The 25,685-nt window shown below is 43.2% G+C and overlaps 1 protein-coding gene and 1 non-coding gene across 5 annotated transcripts in view; both read right to left on the bottom strand.

Moving 5' to 3' along the window:
• The window catches only part of COL12A1 (collagen type XII alpha 1 chain), a 111,346-nt gene extending 102,724 nt beyond the window's left edge, over nt 1–8,622 (bottom strand). For 3 of the 4 annotated variants that reach the window (XM_037034311.1, XM_037034314.1, XM_037034315.1), the window contains exons 1-2: nt 8,205–8,622; nt 5,089–5,202 (exon numbers count right to left, since the gene is read on the bottom strand). In XM_037034311.1, the coding sequence (XP_036890206.1) occupies nt 5,089–5,161 (73 nt within the window). In that variant the 5' untranslated portion in view covers nt 5,162–5,202; nt 8,205–8,622. Of the gene's footprint in view, nt 1–5,088; nt 5,232–8,204 lie in introns of those variants that run through there. The other variant, XM_037034312.1, reaches the window with a different exon arrangement.
• A 16,288-nt stretch (nt 8,623–24,910) lies between these two features.
• LOC118978759 (small nucleolar RNA SNORA33) lies at nt 24,911–25,040 on the bottom strand. The gene has a single exon (XR_005064787.1). It is a non-coding gene; the product is annotated as a small nucleolar RNA SNORA33 (small nucleolar RNA).
• Between the last annotated feature and the right edge of the window lie 645 nt (nt 25,041–25,685).

Below are 25,685 nucleotides of genomic sequence, written 5' to 3'. Positions count from 1 at the left end.
GTCAGTGCATGGTCAGTGCATTACAAATTATTGCTCTGGAAGCGGGTCAACACAGGAAGAAGACTTTCAGCCACAGTCTTCTGAAAGTGCTGAAGTCTGAGAGTATTCCTTGTGAGTCAGACTTTTTCACAGATTAAAATCTCTTTGTAGGTTTGCACAGAGGTCAATTGAAATACAGCAGTAGCTTTGAGACATGGGTCATAGAATTTAACTGGGGTTAGAGATTTATGTAATATTAATATGTTTAAATGGAAATAAAACAAATAAAGCAAACATTTGCTTTAACAAACTGCTGCTCACAATTGTAGGAGATGGTTTTTTATTTTTATTGGATACGCTAGTAATGGAATAAATGTTATTTTCCTACTATCCATACACAGGCAGTGAGATTAGACTATTAATCTACATGCATGGTTTAATTATTCAACATTCTGCTGTCTGACCGTATTGCAAGGTTCAGCTGTCATCATCACTTAGTATAACAAGCATGCAACAAATGTTAATAGGACAATAGCTATTAAGAATATCATTATAAAATATTGTTCCAGTAGCAATGGCTCAGGACAAATTTAATGCAAAGGCAGACACAACTGGCCTGAGCATGCTTTAAAAAAACCAGTACATGGAAAAACAGTACCACCAACCTTGTAAGGAAATTGACCTGAAGCAGCAGACATTAGGTTAAAACTGCTGGAGGGCAGCAGCGGCCCACCTTGTTGGTTTCCAAATGACCAGGATTCCAGAAAAACTGAAAAATTGACTGTTGGGAAAAGTCTTTAACATTTCAGAGGAATTGAAGGTGTGCACAGAAACTCAGATGTGGTACTTGGGAATCGAAAGTAGGAAAGAATGGCCAACCAGCATGTGTACAACACGCAACCCACTCCGCCTTTCTTCCTCCCCATTTATCACACACAAAACCTTTCAGGATTGCCATGCAATTCACACATTTTTTGGTTTGTTTCATGAAAAGAAAAGATAGCAAAGTGGGTGTGAGTATGGACTACCACCAATTTGAATCAATGCAAAATATATTTTCAATAATTTTGAATTTTTTTTTCCATAAAAAGAACTCACAACTGCCCTTCCATCATCACAAGCAGCATTCTGTGTTCCTAAACCACTTTATAATTGTTTCTTTTTTCTTCTCATAACAATCCCGCATAGCAGGTGTTATCCCAGTTTCATAGATGGGCCAGTGAAATTCAGAGGGGTTACCAGAGTGAATAAACAGCAAAACTTTGATCCCATGGTGTGACTCAGCATATACCATTTCCTTAGATACTGACTTAAACAGAAAGAATAAGAAATATTTGAGTAAAAGAAAGGACCCATGGACATGGACAACAGTGTGGGGAATGCTAGGGAGAGGGGGTATAAGGGGACTAAATGGTAATGGGGAAAAAATACAATAAAGATTAAATTTTTAAAAAAGAGAAAAACAGTATTTACACTTATATATACATATATATTTCTCTCTACTCTATAAAAACACAGTATTTGATGCCTGTTCAATAATAAATATATGATACTTAGATATCTCCAAATCAGATACAGATAGCATTTGGCAAATGCTATCTGTACACACTCGTTCGATTGATTTTAAAACTAAAATGTCTACCCTGACATATACATTTTAAGAAACAAAATTCTTACATCATGGCACTGGAAAGGAAGAAGCAGCCAAGAGTATATAAACTGTGCAGAGATGAATAAATGGATGGACGGATGGATGGATGAAAAGATGAACAGGTGACAGGAGAATAGTCTAATAAGTTTTGATAAGTACATAAAATGTGTTAAAGATTAAAAAAACTGAGAACATACTACAAAAACACAACCTTGGTACACTGGTAAGAATTGTAGTCTAATCTTTGGGAAAATAACACTAAAAATAATGCTACCCTAATGGTGGATAACTTTAAAAGTGTGCAGAGTGTGATTTTACTATATTCAAAAGGCATTAGTTTAAATTTTCCATCCAAAGCTAGTATAAATTTAATAAACTTTGCCATTATATAGATGTTAATTTCATTTGTATTTCTAAGATTCCAAAAATAACCAGTTGAAAACTTAATACTTCAGATAAATAATGAATCATTTATACACATTATATAATATGTTCCCTCGTTAAACTGACTGCATTGACCAATTTTTGAACAAGAAAAAGGCACTGTATGGGCAAACTAGCACTACATCAGGCCTAGAATTTAGAAATATATATTAATTAGCCTATAGAAATATATATTAATTAGCCTTTTCACCTAGACACAGGGTAATAAAGCGCATGGCCTCAACTCACTGATGAATTGATGATATCCAATTGCTCATTTTATTTTACAACTCTAGGTCACTCAGAGCACTGGGCAAGTGACAAGGTTAATAAAGTCTATGTTGTTCCCCAAAATTACAAATTCTAAGGGCAAAACAACATCACTCTCACCTTTATTTCTATAGGACAAACTAATGTGCTTGGGGAAAATAAAGTTCCTTGTATAAGAAGGTAGAAGAAAAACAGGACAAAGACAAGATCACTTATAAAAAAAAGAGAAATGCAAAAAAGTGAATGCCAAACTGTTTAAAATAATGTCAGAAAAGTATTGGATTTTCAGCATATAAAAATATTAAGTTAATAGACATTTGTTGGGAAAATGCTAGAAATACAAGAGTGCAAGTATGAATGGCAAAAGGGAAAGAAAAATAACTATGGCTACTTTAGAACTAAAATTAAAATGACATAGCAGGGAACAGGCACATGAATTAAAATTTTGAAATGTCCCCAACAGACACATTTCAAAGAACTTTTGTGTCCAGCTCACTGTCCCCAGAAAGGCCTTGGCCACAAATTTTGTTAGCCCTCCCAGGCTCCCAGGACCAGTAGTTGAAGTTAACACAGAAGTTGCGCTGTCCAGTACAGGGGCTGTCTGCCACATGCGGCTACCAAGCACTGGAAAGGGGGCCACTCCAAAATGAAATGTGCTGCAAATGTAAAATGGACACTCAACTCCAGTGACTTAGTATAAAAATGTGAAATATTTCACTAATAACTTATATTGATTGCATGCTGAAATGATATGGTGATATCATTAGGATACATTATATTAAATATATTATCAAAATTAGTATCTCCTGTTTCTTTTTCCTTTTTTAATGTGATAACCGGAAATCTTTAAGTTACATGTGTGGCTTTCATTGGTGGCTCACAATATATGACAGTTCCAAACTGGAGAATAAAGTCCAAGAAATGAATCCTATGAAAATTTAATTATTAAATGTTGATGTGAGGGGATGAGAGACCAGAAAAGACACAGCTTATGAAGCAAAAGAAAGAGCAATACCATGTGGAAATAAATACAAATTAAAAAGACAAAATGTGAGAAATATGGAAATAATCAGTAATAGACACACTAAAGTGTTCTTTTTAACTGCACTTGGCTAACCAGCCATTATCCAATTCAGAATTGATTTTTTTCCACTTACATCATTTCCAACCTAATTCTTTTCCTAAGAATTCTCAAGTCTTTCCGATTTTCAAATAACTATTTTCTTAATGAGCAGTAACTAGGCCACTTCAGCGAGTTATCTAAAAATATCTTTAGCAGGGCTTCCAGAGCTGCTCAAATAAAATTCCTTCCTAACAATGACACAGAAAGAAGCATAAAAGGCAACCTCTTCTGAACATTACTTCACAGAGGCCACTCTGAAAAGCCTTCCCATTCACAAAAATATTCATCAGATAAGAAAAGCCAGCAAGTCCCTGTCACTTTTTCAACCATGCCATGCATTTTGGAAACTCTCTGTGCTCCCCAATCTGGATTTTTTTGGCACCTGCAATCCTCAAGTAGAAAATCAAACACAGTAGGAAGTTTTTGAAAATCTCAGTGTTGCCATGAAACGTCTTACTCTCCCACGACCTCTGAAAAAGCAGAAGCCGCCCTGGAACTCCCACAACCGTCGCACGGAGAAGTATTTCTTTTTTCCCTTAACTCCACCAGGGACCTTTCTTTATTGAAAAAACAATTCAAGATGTCTTTTATGGCATCAACCCATTACCTTGCAGAACAAAAAATCTAGGTGGTCAACTCTCCAATGATAAATGAGAGCATACAGAAGCCTCCATTTGGTTAATATATAGAAGCGGTGTGCCTAGCAAATACTGAGAAATTAAGGCACGAAGGACACACCAGAAAAAGAAGTGAGGTTGCAAATCTATCCAAAGCCCTTCGTTTTCCAGGGGGTCAGGACTACCCATCTCCCAGTCCCTAACCACTCCGCACTCAGGTCTGACGCTGGAAGGATGGGGGGCGGGGGGGGCGGGGGGGTGGACAGGTGCGCCTGGTCTGGCGCCCGCTTGCTTCCGGAGTCAGGAACTTTGGCCCAGATCCAACCTATCTGACCCGGGCTGGGCCAGGGCTGGGCCAGGGCCACCACCCTCCTAATCCCACGAACCAAAGTGAAACAAACAGCAGCGACTTTGGACCACGCGAACAAACGACGGGTTACGGATCTCTACTTGCCACCTATTCCCTGGGCCTTACTGGTTTCTACCTTATTCGTCTGCTTCGTCCGCCTGTCCGACGGAGCGCCCCACAAAACACACAGACGCGCAGAGCCGGCGCTGTTGGAGTCTTTTATTTTGCGTCTTCACGGAGGTCGCAGCCCCAAGCCAGGTAGTTACCAGCTACTGGAGCGAGCCCGCCCACCCGCGCACCAGGGTTCCTGGGTAGCACCTGGAGGTATCTTCTTTGTAGAGGTGGGAGCAGCCATCGCCCCTTCCCGGACAGCAGGTCCTCTTGGAAGGCAGCGGGGTAGGGGGCAGTGTGGACAGCACACCGCAGAGACAAGCGCAGGGAGACCGACCACACAGCACTGTACGGAACGGATTAAGCAGAATACGAAAGAGCTGGACCGGAGAGCTGGGAAATGGACAAACCTCAGTAGAAGGGGGAGTTTCTCTGAAGGAGAGAAACCCCTAGAGAAAAGAGGAAGTGCAGGGAAACAGAGCGAGCGCAGAAGGAAGATTCACTTCTTTTTTCTTTTCTACAATTTGACATTGTCACTGGGGGAGGGGAAGGAAGAGTCTTTTACCTTCTGCTTCAGTGAACGACAGGAGCAGGGCCCCGCCCAGGATGGCAAGCGCTGTGGGAAGCCTGGTCCTCATGTTTGGCCTGGGCCAGCGAAGTCACAGCCACATGAAGGGATCTGCAGGAGGAAGCAGTGGCCGCATCAGAACCGGGTCTGAGCAGGCCTGGAACCAGGTTAGAACTGGAGCCAGGCCCTGGGCCAGTACCCTAGCATATCTGCCTTAATAATCAACAGGGCCAAGCCCAGCATATAATGGGCTTATTGTGGAGCAGTGGAAGTAAAGTTCATCTACAGCAGTTTAATCATGGCACTAAGAGAGAGTTCAAGTTTAAAGAGGGTCCTGTTTTCCTGGAGGCTGGTCCTGCTTAGCATCCAGGGTGAAGGATTTACCAGGCCCCACATGACTTCATCCTGCCTGGGTGATGGCTAATTCAGAGGTCATTTTATCTCTGACTCAACTAAATGTCTCTTCCAGCTGGGGATTTTATTTGGCCGGCCACTTTTTCCTAGCTGCTGAACTCTTTAGGTAACTGTACTTTAGTGGTCTCGGGGTAATTTGGAAAAGTATAATAAACCTCTTTTACTCTTTTTTCTTCATTTTGTTCTGCCTACAAATATGCAGCTCTTTAGGTCTGAAATGGATTATACAGAAATATGTAAGGCCCAGCTGAAACCTGACTCTCCTGCTAGCTGTGTTGTCTTCACATCTGATAAATCCTTTACCCAGAATTAGGGGGAAAAACAACTCTAAAATACATAATAAAAAGGGGACAATCAATAGAAGAGACAAAACTTTCTTGTCTGTTTCCCAAAGATATTTTTATGACAATGCTCGGTAATAACCTTTTTGTATAACTGTTCACTTATCCCAGAAGATTACAGGTATATGTGCTCCAGAGAAGAATATATGTCCTATTCTGATTTTCCTGACTGTAACTAAATTTTTAATTTCTGAAAGACAAAGAGCCTTATTCATCTTTTGTGGTTCCTAGCACATAGTAGGTGCTTCATCCGTGTGGGCAGAAGGGAATTTTCTAAAACATTCTAAGGTCCAACCCAGAGACAAAAGCTGCTAGCAGTGAAGTGGGAAGGTGCCAAGGGGTAAAATATAAAAAGAGTTGACTCCAGGGTACATAAATTATTGTAAGGCAACAGACTAGGCCTCTCAAAAAACAGAGTCATGCTTGGGAATCCAAAATGAGCCAAAGGTCTAGCCCTCTTTGAGAAAAGAACCTTACAAGATCCAACCAGGTCTTTCCAAATTATTGGCACGATGTGTTAGGGCAGCTTTCCTCGGCCTGAGTGTAAATTGCATTTTAAATGTCTGGTAAGCAGGCGTGCCAAATTTGCCTGGAGCTCTTTTTTATGAGCCAAAATTAAAATTTTGGCGCTGCTCTGGAGATCCAAGGGCTCTAGCAATTTCTTTCTTCCTAATTAACAACTGTTTGACATTTCTAACCCTCTTCTACATCAGCGAAAAGCAAGAAGTGAGACTGGCCCATTGTTCCCGTAATCTGGCCTTTACTTTGCTATAATAATTTCCAACTCAGTTGGCAGTCGTGCTCGCGAAAAGTTAAACGCTGACAATCTACCCACCGAAAAGTTTGTGCAGATATTTTTTAAAACCGCTAGTCTCCAGGAAAGGGGGGAAAAAAAAACCTGGTAGCGGAGACGCTTTTGCCTGGGTCTGGACCGCCACCTATCGGTTGCCTGATTAAGTGGCAAGAATGAATCACGTTGCGGGCGGGTATCTGAACATACAGAGTTCAGCCAGCCAGCCAAGAATTCCGTCTTTATGTTTTTTTTCTTTTTCAAGTTTTATCTCCTTTTAGCCAAACCTTTATCTGAATGCTTAGCAACACTTCATTGAGCAATCTCAGACATAAATGTCTGAAAACAGCGGCCCCTACGTGGCAGCGAGGATTCCCTCACTTCACCTTCATGAATGAAAATGAGTCAGTTGCTGGGGGAAGGGGATAGTTAGTCTTAAGGGATACGTCTCCTTCTGCCAACTTGCCCCCTTCCTACCCCGGTGGAAGAGGTCAATTCCTTAATTTACAGTTTAAAAAGGAAATTACACCTCCCCCCAAACTCGCGGGGGTGCCTCTAAGTCCTTTGCTTGACATCTACCTACCTCCTCTACCCACTGCGACCTTGACTCTGGTTCGCCAAGGGCGAGTTTAGCGCTCATTTTCTTTCTCGCCCCCTCCTAGCCTCAGCGAACCAGCATACTTTAGAAGGTCCAGGTTGAAGCGAGGGGCAGGGGGTACTGGAAAGCCACAATGGTCCTCAGAGGTTCCCCGAGGATGCTGGATTTTAAGTCCCTTTCTGCTTCCTGGCTGCAGGTCTTTGATCCCTAAACGAACCCAGCGTCCACACTCTCCCATCCCTACATTCTCTAGGATTGGGGATGGAAACTACCTATGAAGTCCCCCCGACCCAGAGTGGGGCCTCAACCAATGCACTCGAGAAGAGGTCGGGAGAGGGAGCTTTTTCCAGAAGCTAAGGAAATTCAGCCAAGATTCAGTTCCCTAGAACTAGACTAACCCGCCATCTCGGATGCTTTGAAAAGCAGAAGAACGAGCCAGAACACTCGACCAGGAATCTGTCTCAAGATGCCACACACACCCGCGCGGCCTCGATGAGCTGCAGAGCACTCAGCGGCCCTCCAAAGAATTCCACACCGTGCGTCACCAAAATACCTTCCCTGCGCCCGGGCTGCACGACGGCACCCCCAGCAAAGCTGCGGTCGCGACACAATGAAGGACCGGTGGCCACAAAACCCTGCGCGTCCTTCCTTGAGATCGACAGCATCCATAGATTCGATTCCTCTAACAAACAGGAACAGTGAACAGGGTACTTTCTGCACACACGGCCGCCTGCATCAGCTCTTCAGAAAAGCTACTATTCTTTCTCCCTCAAAGATACAGATGAAACACAAAACCCCAATGTACCTGGCAAATCTCGGGCACATCTCCACATTTACAAGTCCAAACGGTCCTCGCCCGGGACCCTTAATGGCTTAGGGCGGAGCAAGCACCAGGCTAGAAGCAAGTTTTCCTAGTTATCTACCCTTGGGAGGGATGGGGCGAGGGAAACGGGATGGGAGCCGGACCGACCTGCGGAGGCTACGATCCAGGCGGCGGCGGCTCTGCGACGTCGTAGCCGACTGAGCTCGGTGCGACCCCTGCGCGCCCCGACAACCGGCGCGGTGGTCCCCGAGCACCTGGCGGCTGCTGAGACTTGAGCAGCAGCCGGGCCACCCTGAGAAGGAGGAAGAGGAGGATCCCGGGAAGAGCAGCTGGAGCGGCGGGACGGGAGGAGATGGCCGGGACCGCAGCTGCCGGCGCGCGGATGCCACTGGGCGGCTCGCCTTCGTCGAGTGGGAAGAGGCTCCGCGCCGCGGGCTACTTAATAGAGGGCTGTTCCCAGCTCTCAGTTTACTCGGTTACGAAACGCCTGGGAAGGTGGACGGCTGCCACGGGTGATGTATGCTCCTCCGGCGGTGAAGGAGGTCTACTTTTGGGAACGTGTGCATACTTCGAGCATTCCTTCGGCGTGAGGTGGCGATCGCTGTAGTAGCAGTGCCGGGGAGCGGGGGAGGGAGTGCGGGGGGGGGGGGCCTGGCGGGACGGGGAGGGGGACAGCCGCAGCCGGGTTCCCTGCCAAGGGAAGCCGCGCACTCCTCCGCTTGGGGCTGGCTGGGAGCTTGGGTTTCCCTATCCGTGCGATTACCCCTACTGAATTTATTTTTCTAAATTAAGAACAATGGGAGGGACAGTAGGGGCTTTCATTTTCAAAACTGTAAGAATGTGTGAGCGACCCCATCCGATCCTAGCTCCCATCCCTAATCGTCACTGCCTACACCTTCCTCCCCCTTCGTCCAGGGTGCACTTGAAGCCGATTTTACAGGGTTTCCATTAACTAACTGTCTGTTCACGCAGCTCGCCCTCTTGTCTTTTTCAATCTCTCAGGGGCGATTGGGAACCCGGACAGCCTCGCGCTCGGGACTCATCGATGGGATGGCTTTCCCAGTCGCGACTCTGTCCCCTGGTGCTTTGAAGGGACGGAACTGAGATGCTTAGAACGGGCTCCAAGAGAGAGGGCGACCACTGCCATGAAACCTAGGGGTCCTTGTAATAGGAAGTCGCTCAGGAACAAGTTTTATACACTGTAGAAAGTTCTCACCCGGGCCCAAGAGAAGGGTGTGGACCAAAATTTACCCTTGAAACCCCATGGGGTCCAGGCAAGGAAGGGGAGTAAGTTTCCCCCCACTGATGGGGAGATGGAGGCCAAATGTGGAGCTGTCATTCCGCCAGAAGCATCTCCTCTTTTCGGCGCCTCCTCCCCGCTCCACTCCACCCCTTGGCTCTGAGCAGGAAGCCTGGCAATCAGGGTTGCCAAATTGTACTAGACGCACGGGAGGAAGCGCGGGGCGCTTACTCTCTGGCATCTGAAAAGTGCTTCAGGAGAGGTTCAGATTACACACGTCTGTGCGCTCAGCGCAAACCCTGTGCCTTTTGGCCTCGGGGCCCAAGGGTTACCCCTACAAGGCTGAGCCACCGGGGATGCAGGAGGTGGCGCCAAGAGGAACGCGGGAGCGGCGTCCCTGGAATTAACCGCCTGCAATAAAGCAGAGGTCTAGTCTCCAAAGTAAACCTCTCTTCCCATTTGATCTGACGTCTGCTGATTTGGCCCTCCTTTCATCAAGCATGATAATCTCCGAACTTGCTCTTGAATGACAAGAACTTGCTGGGCGACCCCCTGCGCTCCATCCCACGCATAGGCTGCCTCCAGTCAAAGCCAGAAAAGCCAGGGACTGGAATGGGGGTAAATGGAACTCGCCACCTTTGCACATTCCCCGAGTACACATGGCCCACTCGAAGTCCAACTGGGCAGCTAGCACAAAGAGCCCACACGCACGCAGCACAGTCTCTTTCCCTTTAAACTCTCACAACCCGGGTGTCTGGCGCATACACACCCAGCTCGAACGCGCCGGGGGTGCAGAGCACGGCGCGTGGTCATCGCTGCAGTACCAATGATCTCCTCTCCCAGACTGTGTAGAGCCCACCGCCGAATCACCGCCAGCTCTACACCCGCACCCTCGCCTTACTCCCCTCTCACAGAAGCTTGAGGGTGGGTGGCAGCCCCCGGAACAGAGCAGAGAAGGACTGGCAGCCTCCTTCTTGGCACCCAGTAATTCCCCGCTGCACCCGCTGATGTCCAGGCAGGCGCTGGGGCCTGGAACGACCAGGGATGCCCCTGGGACCCAATTCCTACCTCCCACCCCCGGTCTGGAAAAGGACAACACATCAGCCCAGGCTGGCTGAAATTTGCATTTAGCCGAGGTCGGGATGTGTGTGTGTGTGTGTGTGTGCGTGCGCGCATGCTTTTCTCTTTTTGCACTTCAAAAAAAACATTTTTTTGTTTTGTTGAGATTCTTGACTAGGGAGCAGTGTACACTCTGGGTGTTTATATTCTTGGTTTAAGATGAGTTTCCTGCTGTTAATTTGACTGAGAACTGAAAATGTATCAGCCGAGAGGTGCAGTCACCCTCCGTGGAGCCAAGGGCAGTGGCTGGCTTCCTCCAACTGAGGTTGAACACCGCAAACTGGATGGAGGAGGCTTCTGCCCCCCGAGAGCACGCACTTTGCGCCGCTCTCCAACCAAGAGCCAAGTGCTGGGGACTTAGGCTGCCATTTTCTCTGGCTCAAGGCATTCTCGCTCACATTCGTAGATTTAATGCATCTGAAAATAGTTGCTGCAAAGGAATGTAGGTAATATAAACCACTGGCTTCAAACGCTCTTTGGCCTCAGGAAAAAGGATTCCTAAGCAGTTTCCAGAGTAGAATGAGAGGAGAAGGAAGGAGGGGACACCCAGGTCCGGGAGTACACAGACTCACGTCCACGAGCTAATCTGAACACAGCCATTCCTGGGGTGGGCGGGGAGGGGGGGGGAGGTGGACAGGGGCGGACACAAGGTTCAACTCAAATGCACCCCAAGGGGCGCCTGAGGGGCCTTCCAGCCTGACGTCTGCACTGTTTGTCTTCCGGGAGCCCTTACTCTCAACATCCAGTCTGGTAAACAGACAAAACGTGTCAAAATTGTAAACCTTTCGACCAGTGCCCATCAGTAGAGCGTCCAGTTCTTAATACCCTTTGGAATCCGTTAATGTTTGAAAAGATAATCATTATTATTATTTATCGACTGAAGCAGAGCTGGTTGCATTTATTCAGTTTGGCTGCTTTCCGGGGCTCTTTCCTTCCGAGGTTACAGCCGGCGAACTATCACCCTGACTCTCCCAAGCTACTGCTCCCACCTCTTCTCCCTTCGACTCCAGGGTTCCCGGCGGTTCTAGAGCTTCAGATTTCTTGTCTGACAGCGCCATCTCTCGGTCAGAGCAAGCCCTGACGTCGGAGATCAAAGTTACAGCCTGGAAGTTAAATTGTGAGTTTTTTAAGTGTGTCATCAATCTGATTCCTGGCACCGACAGAGGCGACAGGATAGAACAACCAGTGAGAAGATGGCATAAACTTTTCTTGTGCCCGTTCACTAACCACCTTTAGAAATTCTTGCCCCAGGGTTGCTGTGAGGCTCTGGTCAGGGGCAGACAAAGGAAGAGGTGCTGATTTCTGGAAGTTTAGATTACAGCAGGGCCCTCACCTTCTAAAAAGGCAAAAGTGGCCTCCTCATTGATTTGCTTGGGGGTTGATTTAGCCACGCTTCCTAGGGACAGATGAGAGTGTTTCCCTTGTATGTATGTTATCGCTGATTTACCTTGTGGGGAGGGAAGGAGAAACCTGGGCTGAATGTGCACTGACTGCCAGGCACTTGGGGCTGCATGTGGGCTGTAGGAAGAGTGGGCTTTTCGGGTCTTAAGTGAAAAAAGCCCTCACAATCCCTTTGAGATTATCTGTGTAATGAGAGGAGGCAGCGCCCCATCCGCACTATTTCTCAGGTGGGGAGGCAGTGACTAGCAAGAGCTAGAAACACTGCATCTGAATCCTCTCCTTTAGGACCCTGTGGGCTAGGCAAGTGAAACACATGTAAAGGTTACCTTTTATGTGCCTGTATAGTGCCAAGCTCAAAGCAAGAGATACAAAGATAATTGAGGCTTGCCCTCACATGAGTCACCTGGCGGCTTCCCGTGGCCCACTTAAATCTCACAAGAACTCATACCTTCAAAATGTTTCCAGGTTAACAGTGAGGAGCAATAGACACCCACCCTCTACGCAGTGGCAAAGCTGAGGAATCCAGACACCGAGCCATCTCTCAGGAAGGAAGAGGGGTGCACTGCACTCCTTCTGCCTTCTTAACTGATTCTGATTCTTCAGAAAGGGCTGTTCTGGTGACGCCCACTGGCTTTGTGAATGCTTCACCCTGACCTCCTCACCTGTGCTGAAACCACCTCTCCTATCAGAGTGTGAGCAACTTGTGGCAGAAGCTGTAACAGCATAACACTTACCCAGTGCACAAGGGAGCTGGCTCAGATCTTTGTGACCTCAAACATGGTGGTTCCATGGGAAGCTATGAAGCTTTTAAAAACATTGCTTCTAAATAAAATATCTTCTTAGGACAAACTACTTAGATTTAATGAAAGGCAGTTGCTGCTAGGAGCGGAGTATTCTGTTAGCTCTGACTTCCTTGAGCAAAGTGTAAAAGACAAAAGGAAACAGATTCACATAAGAGCTAAGAAAGTAGCCCTCTGCCATTTTTTCTTCATTTCTGTAAGATTCAGTACTGTCAAAGTCATCCTTACCACCACGAGGGACTTGGAATCTATTTATTCTGGAACTATCAAGTTGCACAAGGTCCAGAATTTGTAGTCAGGCCACTGCCCTGTGTATAAACAGTCGGTATGTGTACACTGACATAGACTTTCAGGTTGGTGGAAAATGTGAAAATTCTTAGGAATTCATTTTTCAAGATGTGATCTTGGCCTTCAGACTTACTACGTAGTAGACTGAAATGCGGTAATGATGAAGTCATAGTCATAGAAACTATGAATAAAGGTTTCATTGTTCTCAGTTGGAGCTCCTGTGTCAAATGAAGTGTAACCAGACCAAGGCTCCACTTGACAATGTATTTTCATACACTAACTAATTAATTCAGCTATCTTTATTGAGCACCGACATCCAGGTATCCAAAGCAGACTGTGTAGCCCTAAATCCAGTGTGGAGTGCACCCTCTGGTGGGGAAAGGATGGACATTGTCTGGTCAGACTTGTTAAATCATTTTTTCCTGAGCATTCACTCAGCAAATGCTGCTACTCTCAGCATGATGTTCCCTAAAAAAAGGTGGGAAGGTTTTTAAGGAAAATTAGAAGATTGCCTACCCATAGAAATTTAAATGTAGTAACAGTGACCAGAAGCAAACATAAGCAAAAGTCAAACGATTTAAAAGTGTGGAGATGGTGTGACCAACTTGAAAAATAACACGGGAAATAGATGGTGCAGAATGACCACACAGGAAGCAGTCAGCTCAATGCAACATTCAGAACATTCCACAGGGGAAAATTTTCCATAAAACAATGTCTCTATAAACCAATCTCACCATAAACCAATGACAAGAAAAAAGAGAGGGAAGAGAAGATTGTTATAAAAATATATTCAGAAACCATAACAACCAAATAATAATAGTTGTCAACAACTGTGAAGTGTTTGATATTTTATCCTACTTGCAAGCTAGTAAATTAACATGCTACAGTTCCTGGATGCTGGCAGAACATACAAGGGACCAGAAACATAGGTCTGTATTACTCACAGCAATAACAGTGGCCCGAGAATCATCATTTGGGCCAGTTCCCCAGTTCTCACGGCGTTATGAAAAGAGGGCCCAGTGACCCTTGTGTACACAGGAATGAAATCTCAGCTTGGGGAACACAAGTGGTTTTTTTTAGATTTTATTTTATTTTATTTATCTTTTAGAGGAGAAAGGAAGGAAAGAGGGAGAGAAATATCAATGTATGGTTGCCTCTCATGCATCCCCTGCTGTGAACTGGCAGGCAACCCAGGCATGTGCCCTGACTGGGAATCGAACCACGACTGTCTGGTTCGCAGGCCCGTGCTCAATCCACTGAGCTACACTAGCCAGGCCAAGTCTTTTATAAGGACAGTAAGTCTGCTTGACTTTTGCCCTGAAAGGAAACATTATCTTTGTCATAGGGGACAATAAACAGACTTGCCCTTTGCTGTGGAGGGAGAAATTCTCTCTCTCTCCCAAGGCTGCTAGTATACAGACACCGTAGAAGAGAGCGTCTGAGACAAAAGCAGCAAGTGTCTGCCCAGTGACCTGCAGGAACATGAGACACCCATGGAGAAATGTCTTCCAACAATGAGAACTGTTGGGAGTTCATGGGAAGGAGAATGCACTCTGTGTCAAAGTGGTCCCTAAAGAATTTCTAGAGGAGGAAGACTGGGACTGGGAGTGGGCAAGCCAACTCCAAATTTCAAAATGACAAGTTAAAAAAAATAGCAGAGGACAGGAAATGTCTTAGGCAATAAATAAAGCAGAGTTGTTTTAGCAGAAAGCTTATTCACAATTGGAATAGTTGTGGAACTTAGAGGTGGCTGAATTTCTGGAATCCTCTAAATATAATTTACAGAATGTATTCCAGATGCTACATATGACATTTTACATACATCAATCCATGAAATTTAATTTTATATCTGTACTTGAACAATAAAAAATAAAAAGAAATAAATTTTAAAAAGAAAATAATAATAATTCTAGATAAGTAATTGAGGATCAGAAGAGTGATTTGCTGGTAAGTTTGGAATCAGGATCTGAATTCAGAGCTCTCTGCCATCTATATCCATGGTCTTCTCACTATATTAAAATAAATGCTTACTGAATGAATGAATAAATTTTTCTAATCTTGTAGAAGTAGCCTAATATGGCAATTAGGCTCACAGTAGCCTGCTGGGAGGACAGCCAGCAACAAGGACACCAGCAGAGGCAGTGCCAAAGCCCAGGCAGGGGCACAGAGGGCCCGTGTGCTGGTGGCGTGAGAGCCAGGAGACGACTCGCTTTAGGAGGTGAGAACGGAACGGTAGCTTAAGATGATGGGGCAAAGTGGTGAATGAAAGAGCGATGATGCCATGGGGAACGGTGGGGAAGTGAGCAGGCAAGCNTGCTGGGAGGACAGCCAGCAACAAGGACACCAGCAGAGGCAGTGCCAAAGCCCAGGCAGGGGCACAGAGGGCCCGTGTGCTGGTGGCGTGAGAGCCAGGAGACGACTCGCTTTAGGAGGTGAGAACGAACGGTAGCTTAAGATGATGGGGCAAAGTGGTGAATGAAAGAGCGATGATGCCATGGGGAACGGTGGGGAAGTGAGCAGGCAAGCCAGTTTTAAGGGAGTATGCCAAATGTCCGTAGAACATGCCTTATTATATGATCAAAATCTTTGGGCTTTTTTCCTCTAATAAAGAAAGTTTATTGGTAACCTATTATATTAATAAAATTAAAATAGTGTCTCATTCAAATACAGATTTTTTTTGAGAGAGATGTATCTTTTTTTATCGTGGATGGTAATTTATGCTATTTATTTATTTATTTATTTAATTGTTCAAGTACAGTTTTCTGTCTTTTACTCCCATCCCAGCCCACCCCCAAGTGCTCCCCACCTCCCTCCCATTTCCACTCCCCCTTAGTTCTTGTCCATGTGTCCTTTATACTTGTTCCTGTGAATCCTTCCCCTTTTCCCCAAAATTCCCTCCCCTCTCCCCTCTGGTCCCTGTCAGCCTGTTCTCTATTTCAGTGTCTTTGGTTATATTTTGCTTGCTTGTTTGTTTTGTTGTTTAGCTTCCTGCTAAAGGTGAGATTGTATGGTATTTGTCTTTCACCACCTGGCTTATTTCACTCAGCATAATGCTTTCCAGTTCCATCCATGTTGTTGCAAAGGGTAGGAGCTCCTTCTTTCTACTGCATAGAATTCCATTGTGTAAATAAGATCTGTATACATAAAACTACACAACACTGAAGAAAGAAATCAAGGAAGACACAGACAAATGGAAACATATACCATGTTCGTGGACTGAAAGAATTAACATCACCAAAATGTCCATACTACCCAAAGCAATTTACAGATTCAATGCAATACCTACTAAAGTACCAATGACATATCTCTCAGACACAGAACAAACACTTCAAAAACTTATATGGAACCATAAACAACACCAAATAGCAGTTGCAATTTTGAGAAAGAAGAATAAAGTAGGAGGAATCACAATATCTGATACCAAACTGTATTACAAGGGCACTGTAATCAAAATAGCCTCATACTGGCATAAAAACAGGCACATAGACCAGTGTAACAGAACAGAGAGCCCAAAAATAAACCCAAGTCTCTACGGTCAGTTAATATTCAACAAAGGGGGCAGTAACATAAAATGGAGAGATGTATCTTTTTATAGGATTTTGCAAACTGACTGCTAGAGTCACATTTGCACTCTCTGTGACAAGTAGTTATTCAAAGGGAAAACGACGGCATTGTTGTCCCTTGGCTATCCTGCAAACTTGTTCATGGGTGGCTGAATACATAACGCAGCATGTGATACCGAAAGCATCTGAGAAATGCTTAAACAATTTTCTCTATCCTCCCCCTGTCTATCTGCTGCCCAAGTGTTCGACTCATCAAGCTCAAAGTACATCAAGTCCTCACTCACTGTTTAAATTAAGAAAATCATTTCAACTTTCACACATGGTCTAGTTTTCAAAAAAAAAGTACTTTTATTTGTCAAATGGCTTTTCTTTTTTTTTTTTCCTGGTAGCACTAACTGTCCCCATAGTAACAGATTCTAATCTCTGATGTTAGGAACACCTAAGGTGTGTTTATAACAGGGAAGTGGTTAGAAAACCAAGTTTTCTGAAATGAAGTCTTGCGCCTTTATTGCTTTACTACCTGTGAGAATGAAGTTGAAATGTCTGGTTTTGCATTTTCTAGCACAGACACGTGTCATTCAGATGTTCACACTGGTGCTAAGGTGCTCTCAGCTGATCAATAATGGGTTTCCACAACATGGCCATTGTGTGGGCTCTGTGATCGGCTCAGTGATATTCCTCCTACCTCTGCTCCATTGCAAGCCCACCACACAGCTTGAGGTGGCCCTGGCAGGTCTACCATCAGTTGTACAAGCCTGCCTGCCCAAACGAATCACTCAGGGAGACTAAAAAACTTCTGTATTGATGTTTGAACACCACCCTGAGAGCAATTAAATCTGATCCCCAGGGCAGGGCCGAGGCATCCGCATGTGTTTGAAGCTGCCTGGATAATTCGATGGCTGATGAGGGTTGACAGAATCTCATCTAAGCCAAGCCCCCTCTGCTATTCATGAAGTCTGTGCTAAGGCATGCTGGGAACTCAACTGCCACAGGGAAGATTGAGAGGGGTCATCTAAGAACTGCCAGGCAAGAAGGACTAACCACCTGTAGGGCTGGTCCTCGAATCAATGGTCCAAATGAGTTAAAATTTGGGTTCAGTGTTGGCAGCAGTAATAAGAAAAATTGTCATGAGGATACCAGCAAACTGAGGGAACATGGGTGAACTGTGGTGGTGGAGCTGGTAAGTGGAGCTCCCAAGATCAAACCCAGGCCCAGCTCTGGCCTGAGCCTCCAGCACTCCCACTTCGGGGCTGCACCTGCAGGGAATCTGGTTCATTGTTGCCATCAGCTTTACCATTCAGACAGACAAGAAATGGTACAATTTCAGGACAGACAAAAATGGTACAATTTCACTTGCCAAAGGACACTCAAGATGCTATTTAGTTCTTGTTCTTGATGCTAAAAATATATCCAAATATGAGAAAAATTTATTTCTTCTGATGAAAATATTGATGTTTTTCTGTTGTATATATACTTAACAGGTTCATTGAATACTTTCAGAAAAAGAGATAAAACTGTAAGAGAGGTCTCATCTAATAATAACAGGAAGTAACAGTTTGGGGACTAAAAAAAATCTAGAAATCGGGTAACCCACTTCCTAATTTTTCATTTATAAAATCTGAGAACAGAGCTGTTAAGGATCTTGCTTGATGTCCTGTTTCTATCAGCAGTGGCAGGACTAGAATCCGGGTACCAGCTGCCTGGTTGGTCTTCTTTCCATTATTCTAGGCACCCTATTCCTGGGCCTGTCATTAATTTTGCAAAACGTGTTGGGACTCATTACCTCGCTGTCTCAAAAATGAGATTGGACTAAAGCAGTGGAAGGCTGCCACCTATCACAACATATCTGCACCCGCCATCTTTTAAAATTAAAGCAAAACAAAACTTGCCACAGATAGGCAGTGACTTATGCAACTACAAGTACCTGGCCCACCCAGCACTTACCAACACAGCTGACAAGAGATGCTAATAACCAGACCAGATGCCTTGGGGCCATTGATTCCAGCTCTAGAGGAAGCAAGTTGGGGAAGTAGCTCGTGTCTACTTGCTGCGGATATTAGAGCAGCACCAGAGCAGTGTCCTTGTGTTTTGAGTGCAGGTGAAAGGAAAGACCCAGCACAGTGGCCTCCTGTCCATGGTCAGTGTCTGCCCTCTTTCAGAGACCACCTCTGGGATTCCAGGAGAAGGCTGCCATGCCCTCTTTTAATAACCCCTCTCCTAAAAGTGCTTATAACTGACAACCAACAACATCAGAAGTGCTCCACTGGGAAGGACAGAGAACAGAAATAACAGGAACCCACACACTCATGAAAGTCGGGAGGTAGGTAGCTCACAGCCGATACAGTGCCTTTGTTTCATGGAGCCCTCAGACACCCAGGCTTCTTCCATCTCATTAGTCCACAGATGTGGCCTCTCTTACAAGGTACCACATGGTCCAAGTTGGTTGTTCAAGCTTAAGACATAACATAAAAATTTCATCCAGAAGGGAAAGGCAAAGGACAAACAAAAAGATTGGGGGAGGCGGTCACATGGTGATCTCTGTTATCTTCTGAGGAAGGTTCCCTCCTGCTGCTTTTTAATGATTGTGATTCTATTCCATTGGCCAGAATGTAGTCACATGGACACATCTAGCTGCAAAGGTGGCTTGACTGTGTAGTTTCTTCTGGCCACCCATGCGCCCCTCTAGGACTATAAGGTTTTGTTATTACGAAAGAAGGAGAGAAGGGACAATGGAGGATGACCAGCAGACTTGACCACTGATTGATAGCAGTCCAGTGGTAAATATCCACCTTCTGGGGATATCTGTGCTGAGCAATTGGTAGCTAAAACACAAGATAAGCCCCATCCAAGGTGTCAAATAGTGCTGATAACTGACATCAGATTTAGCAAGATTTTAACTGAAACTTTGACTCATTCTACTCAACCTGGAGAACTAGCTGCCAAGCACAGAAGCATCTCCTTTGCACTGCTGTCTTCAGAAATTCCTTACCTCCTCTTAACTCCTGGCCCTCACACTTAGCATAATTTTGAGATGGTTGTACTTATAAGACAAACCTTTCTGTGATCTAGACAGCTTATGGAAACAGCAGGTCCCCAGAGAACAATGGGCCATGGAATCTCCATCTGATGACATCATTTCAGAGATATGTGTTTTCCCTAGCGAGACATTTACTGCATTAAAATTTCATTTCATCTTTCCTACCATAGAGGACACTGCATGGACTATATGACATGATTTTTATAAACAAACATTATGCTGGAACACAAACATTATGCCTTATTTGGAAGGCAAAATAAATGCAGTTATAAATAGAAAGGAAATACAGGAAATTTTCCAGGAAAACGTAGGCGTTTTACAAATGACTATGACTGATATTCTCTTGCAAAAAGATGCTTGTGCTTGTCTTAGAGACAACAGAAAAGCCAGAGAAGGATAACTATATCCCCTCAGAAATTAAGAATGATCCTTCTAGCCCTGAGATTACCTTGAAGCCCACTTTTAGTTCATTGAAATGCAATTTAAGCATTTGTTGATATATCACAGCCTGAAACAATGGTACATCCCAGGCACCTCTAAACACCTCAGAATTCCATTCCCTGGGTCTGATAGATTCATGAAAATGCCACAGATTACCTATGCTAAAGTGAGTAGAATGTTTTAAAGGGGCAAGAAAAGAGATTAAATGAATCTGAGAGAGGTCACCACTGGTATGGTAAGTATAGAGTAAAAGTCAAAGAAAGATTAACAGAAGACTATTATTAAAGGGCAGAAACGCAGTTTTAAAAATTCACCAAATAAAAAGAGACATTCATGAAGTATAAATTGTACTTAACAATGTACTTCAATGCAATGCCCACAACAATCATTTTGGTGCAGGTGAAGCTAAAGTCATTTCCTCAGCACCCCAGATGAAAAAATGCTGATGTTTAAATACGAGGTTATATGGTCTGCGTAAAGCCACGTGACTAGAAAGTGGCATTGCTAGTTCTCAAGCCCAGATCTATTGCCACAGCTGGCGGAGGAGTAACCAGCTTCTTGCTCAAGGCTCCTTCCAGCATGGTTGTTGGTCATTTGCTGTCTCTCCTTCAGCATTGCAGTCCATTCTTCCCATCTCTTGCTTGCGGATTCAGACTCTTCATTCTCCGAATGGCTCCCCCAACCCACCTCTTAGCTAGACCTTTGCAAATTAGTCCTGATAAACCTCGATTAGGATTGATCCTATCAGATCAGTTTCCTGGGGACTTTTAATTCTAACAAAGTATTGAATGGGCAGGGCAGGCAAACAGGGAATTTTAAGTATTGCGGAGTAAAACAATAAAGGAATTATTTGAGGAGGAATGAATCTTATTCAAGATTTTTCTACTCCACCATCCAAAAAAAGCTGGACCTCAGAACATCTATCATTTGTTTTTACATGTTTTTTTTCTTCAGTAACTTAGTAATATCTGACAACTACAAAACCAAAAACCTAGTACAAGTATACTTATGATAGTCATTTTAAAAGCACTAATAAACTGAAATATATATATACTGCTGGTAGATTGTAAATTGGTATAATTGCTTCAGAAAAGGTGAGCATTTTATAATGAAATTAAACACACATTTACCATACAACCCAGAAATTCCAATGCTGTATATTTACCCAGGAAAATGAAAATATATGTTCAAATAAAGACCCATAGGCAAATGTTTATAGCAGCATTATCCATAAGTCAAAAACTAAAAACAACTGTACTGTCTGTCAAATGGATGAACACTTTTAGAGCATGCAAATAATGGAAACTACTTAGACCTGAACAGGAATAAACTACTGATACGTGCAACATGAATGGATCTCCGACTCACTGTGCTCAGCAGAAAAAGTCAGACAGAAAGGAATATGTGCTACAGATGATTCCATGTATATGACAGCACAGCATCGGCAAAACTATAGAGACAGGAACTAGAGCAGTGGTCTCCAGGGGCTAGTGATGGGGTAGGAGATTGGCTACAAAGAAGAAAATGGAACTTCGGGGGTGATGCACATGTTCTGCATCATTACTGTGGTGTGATTACAGGACTCTGCACATTTGCCAAAATTCATCAAACTACAGTGGTTAATTTTATTACATATGACTTACTCCTCAATAAATTTAACTTAAAAATGTATTAAAGAAAAGTGTACTTGACATTATTTTGATCTCAGATCTGAGAAAAATATGTTTTTAAAAAGGATTTATTGTATTGCTGAGAGGCACTTTGCTGGTATTTAGAAATACAGAGATAAAAGACCTAGTCCATGACTTTAAGGAGCTTATAGCGCAGTAGAGGAGAGAGCAGCAAACAAAGACACTACGCTGAGTACTAGGCGCATTGATGAAGATGTGCACTGCAGGCTGGAACACACAATGGAGCATCTAAATCAGATTTCTGGAAAGAATGAACTCCCAGAAAGACACCTGAGCTAAGCCAAGATGCTGGCAGTGTTAGTCAGCAAGATAAGAGAGAAGAAAATCCTTACAAAAGGAATTAAAAAGTACAGCAAGAGAGAGAGAGAGAGTTTTCATGAGTCAGCTCTAGTTTTGAAAATTGACAAAATGAATAACATAATAAATAGGAGAAAATGTAGACAATGTATCAGAAAACAAATTCCATGGCAGTGAGACATATTAAAATGTGAATTGTTCTTTCTAAGGAAGTATAGATGATCTTGAGATTTCAGAAAACTGAGTTCATAAATAAACAGAACTGTTACATATTAACAACATGCATTCTTTGCTTTAGCATAGTGACCTATCAATTCTTCAATGACTCAAAGCTAAACACAGACTTTACTGTTCCATTTCTGATACATATTACTTTACTACATCATGTCCTGCTTACTTCAATTTGTTCATTTAATAGCTTGACTTCAACTTTCTTCTCCCTATTGTTTTCACTTAAAAGAAAAATCAACCACCCCAAAATCTGGTTGGTTGTTATACTGTATAATTATGGGACACACAGAAATTACTTAGCATAATGTGTTACTTCATGGTACAAAAGTCCCTTTCCAAAGAGGCAAACAAAAACAGTACAATCTAATAATCTAACTAAAGCATATACATCCATCTCATAAAGCAGGTTCCTGCACGTTATCCCACAGTACTCCTTTTTCTATTCCATTGGCCAGAATTTAATCACATGGCCATACCCTGCTAGAAGGGATGAGGAGAAACATAGTCTTTATTCCAAGCGGTCAGGTGCCAACTGCTAGAAATGGAAAGAATGGGTACCATAGGATAATCAGAAGTCCCTGAATCAAGGATGAGATCCCCTTATCCCTCAGATTACTGGGACCCTAGAGACAAGATATTTTCTAGTTAAAACACGAACTCCAGAATTCAGTTATCGAAAATTTCCTCTGATTTGAAGCCATATTTTTAATCCAGTATAAGCCCCGGAGCACTGCAGATTACTTTACGAAGCACTAAGGACAGTTCCTAGCACAGATTAAGTGCTAGATAAATATTGGCTGCTAAGGTCATGGTTTCTTTGTCATGAAGCCACGAAACCTCTTGGCTGCAAAAGAAATAATTTAGTCTAAGCTTTGCCCCAACCCAAACCCTCATGCAAATGTGTAAGCTAGTTAAAAATAAGGAAGTGAATTTTGTAGAATAGTGCTATACAAACACAAATAGCATTTAATAATACATTTATAAAATGGGGGAAAAAGTCTTTGGTAGAGTTGTGTTTTCTTTTAAAAACATTTTTATTTCTTTAAGTTGCATGTCTTAGGCCTTCCTTAAAGCTTCTATGGCAGGTTGCCTGTGAAATAGGCCCCTTTGGTTCTGCCTCTATTCACTGCAGCTTTTGGCATGAATTCCTTCCTCATTTGCAAAGGTTAAAATCTATACTCCTATTTGTGACAGTACCAAAACTTTCCAAATAAAAAGTCTCATTTGTATGTTTATTTTCTAATTGTTGATCATTAATTTGTTATAATCAGACACTTTTCAAACAAATTGCCTGCATTCTTGGTAATGAAACAAGATTAGTTGCCTTTTCCAGTTTTTATCCAGTAGCCTTTCCTAAATTTGAATGACAATCTATCAAAGAGAATTGGCTTTCTTTTATAAATTCAGGCTTTTATGTCCAAGATTGTCACTGAAAAGTGGGTGAGAAAATATTTTTAAATTACAGTTTTTTGCATATATTTTGCTGTGAACAACAGTTCAAGAATTACCATTTTGTTGTATATATTGTGTTCTATTTTGGCAGATATTTCCTGATAGCTAATTTTGCAAGACAGGCCTGAGAAAACCTAGATAAAATTGTTATCTATTATTTTATTTCATTAGAAAACATCCTGGGTAATTTCCATAGCATCAAAATGACCTGGAAAAAAGAGGAATAACTACATATTTCCATTACTTGCACTGTAATAACAAATATATACTAGGGAGGACATTTCCATTAGTTTTCATTTTTTTAAGAAAATTAAATAGAGAACAGCATTGCAATTTTTTAAGGGACAAACTTCTCTGAGAACTGAATTTATAAATAGGCCAAAGACTAGTCACCTGAATTATTATACAAAGGAAAAAAATTGGTCTCCAAGCAACCTTAAAAAGGAGTCAACCCAATAGAAGTTGGATCATGTTCTTTAAGAAAATAACTTGTCTTTGGGGCACTCTCAGCAAAAATAAAATCTTTCAAGTGTTTCCTTATCCACTAATAAGTACAAAGTGTTAGCAGTGTTTCTGACATCTTTGTCTGACAGCTAAGCACAGTCTAAAATCAATAACTCAAATTGTAGTCCTTTTTCCCTCCAAAGACCTCATTACCATGAGAGTGGCTCCAAGGTCTCCTTCTCTGAATAATCCTTCTCTTGCCACAATCCCCTTCTTTTCCAAGTTCCTTATTCTTTTCAAGGTTAGATTGAGACCTGTGGCCAAATTGGAAGCCCAATAATTTAATGCCACCTTCAAACCATAATTTGTAAATATCTATTCAACATACAGTGCCAGGGGGATAAAGCTGATTACCTATGAATAAAAAAATGTATGCCCTTCAAAAGAACTGTATATAACATAGTACTTTAACTTATTTGGAAATATCTCTTTGAGTTGCAATTTTTTCATCCCTTCATTTATTAGTGCTGAGATAAAGGGATGAAAAATTGTAACCTACACCACCAGTAGTCCAATGTCCCACATTTGTTGTATTAGTTTGTTAGGGCTTTCATAACAAAATACTGCAGACTGGATGACTTAAGTAACAGAAATTTATTTTCTCACAGTTCTAATGGCTGGAAGCCCAAGATACAAGTGTTGACAGGTTTGTTTCTCCTGAGGCCTCTCTCCTTGGATTGCAGGCCTCTCTCCTGCCTTCACACTGTGTTCACGTGGTCCTCTCCATGTGTGTGCACCTGTGTGGTGCTTCCCTCCATAACCCAATCTCCTTTTCTCTTTCCCTCCTTTTCTTATAGCCATTTTCAGACACCTTAATGAGTCCAATGTCTTTAAGGCTAGTAACAAGGCTTTACTATCACGAGTTTTGTCTAAATTTCTGCTGAAACACATTCAGGTAAGCAGATTCATTGGCTGGCTTCCAATCTCCTTTATTTATAAGGACACCAAGCATATTGGCTAGGGCCCACCCTAAAAACCCCAGTTTAACTTAATTACCTCTTTAAAGCCCTATTTCCAAAACTCAGTCACATCCTGAGGTACTAGGGGGTAGCACTTCAACATATGAATTTGGGGGAGACATAGTTCAGCCCATAACCACTCCACCCCGGAATGTTAAAATCAGACAGGGAAGGACTTCATTTCAACACCTGACAACTTTTGATTACCAAATTCTAAAAGTGGCTATCTGACATAGGATTCCATACTTCACTTTTGAATTCTAAATCATTTTCTACACCAGAAAATTTGCCACAAGGAACTGTCAGGAGCGACATGACTTGGAAGTCACACAGCATCACTTGAGCTATTCTTGTTCATCAAGGCAGCCACAAGACCTTGATCCACAAGGTTCAAGGGGAGGGGATATAGACTCCACCTCCTAATAGGAGGAATGTCAGAGAATTGGTGGATATATTTGTAAATACCACCACATACCCCCTAAAGGTTGCCCTCCGGGCCATCTGGACCACCTTTAATTTACCTCTGAGTCCACAGAACTTGCTTTCCACACTCATTTGAACCCGCAGTCCCTCATCCCCCATCATTCTCCCTGCAGTTAATTCCC

This window comes from Sturnira hondurensis, unplaced genomic scaffold (genome assembly GCF_014824575.4).
Source record: "Sturnira hondurensis isolate 20B ecotype Veracruz unplaced genomic scaffold, ASM1482457v3 Scaffold0022136, whole genome shotgun sequence".
Classification (NCBI taxonomy): Eukaryota; Metazoa; Chordata; class Mammalia; order Chiroptera; family Phyllostomidae; genus Sturnira; species Sturnira hondurensis.
The sequence above is the reverse complement of the archived record's forward strand: the minus strand, read 5'-3'. Positions and strand labels throughout refer to the sequence as shown.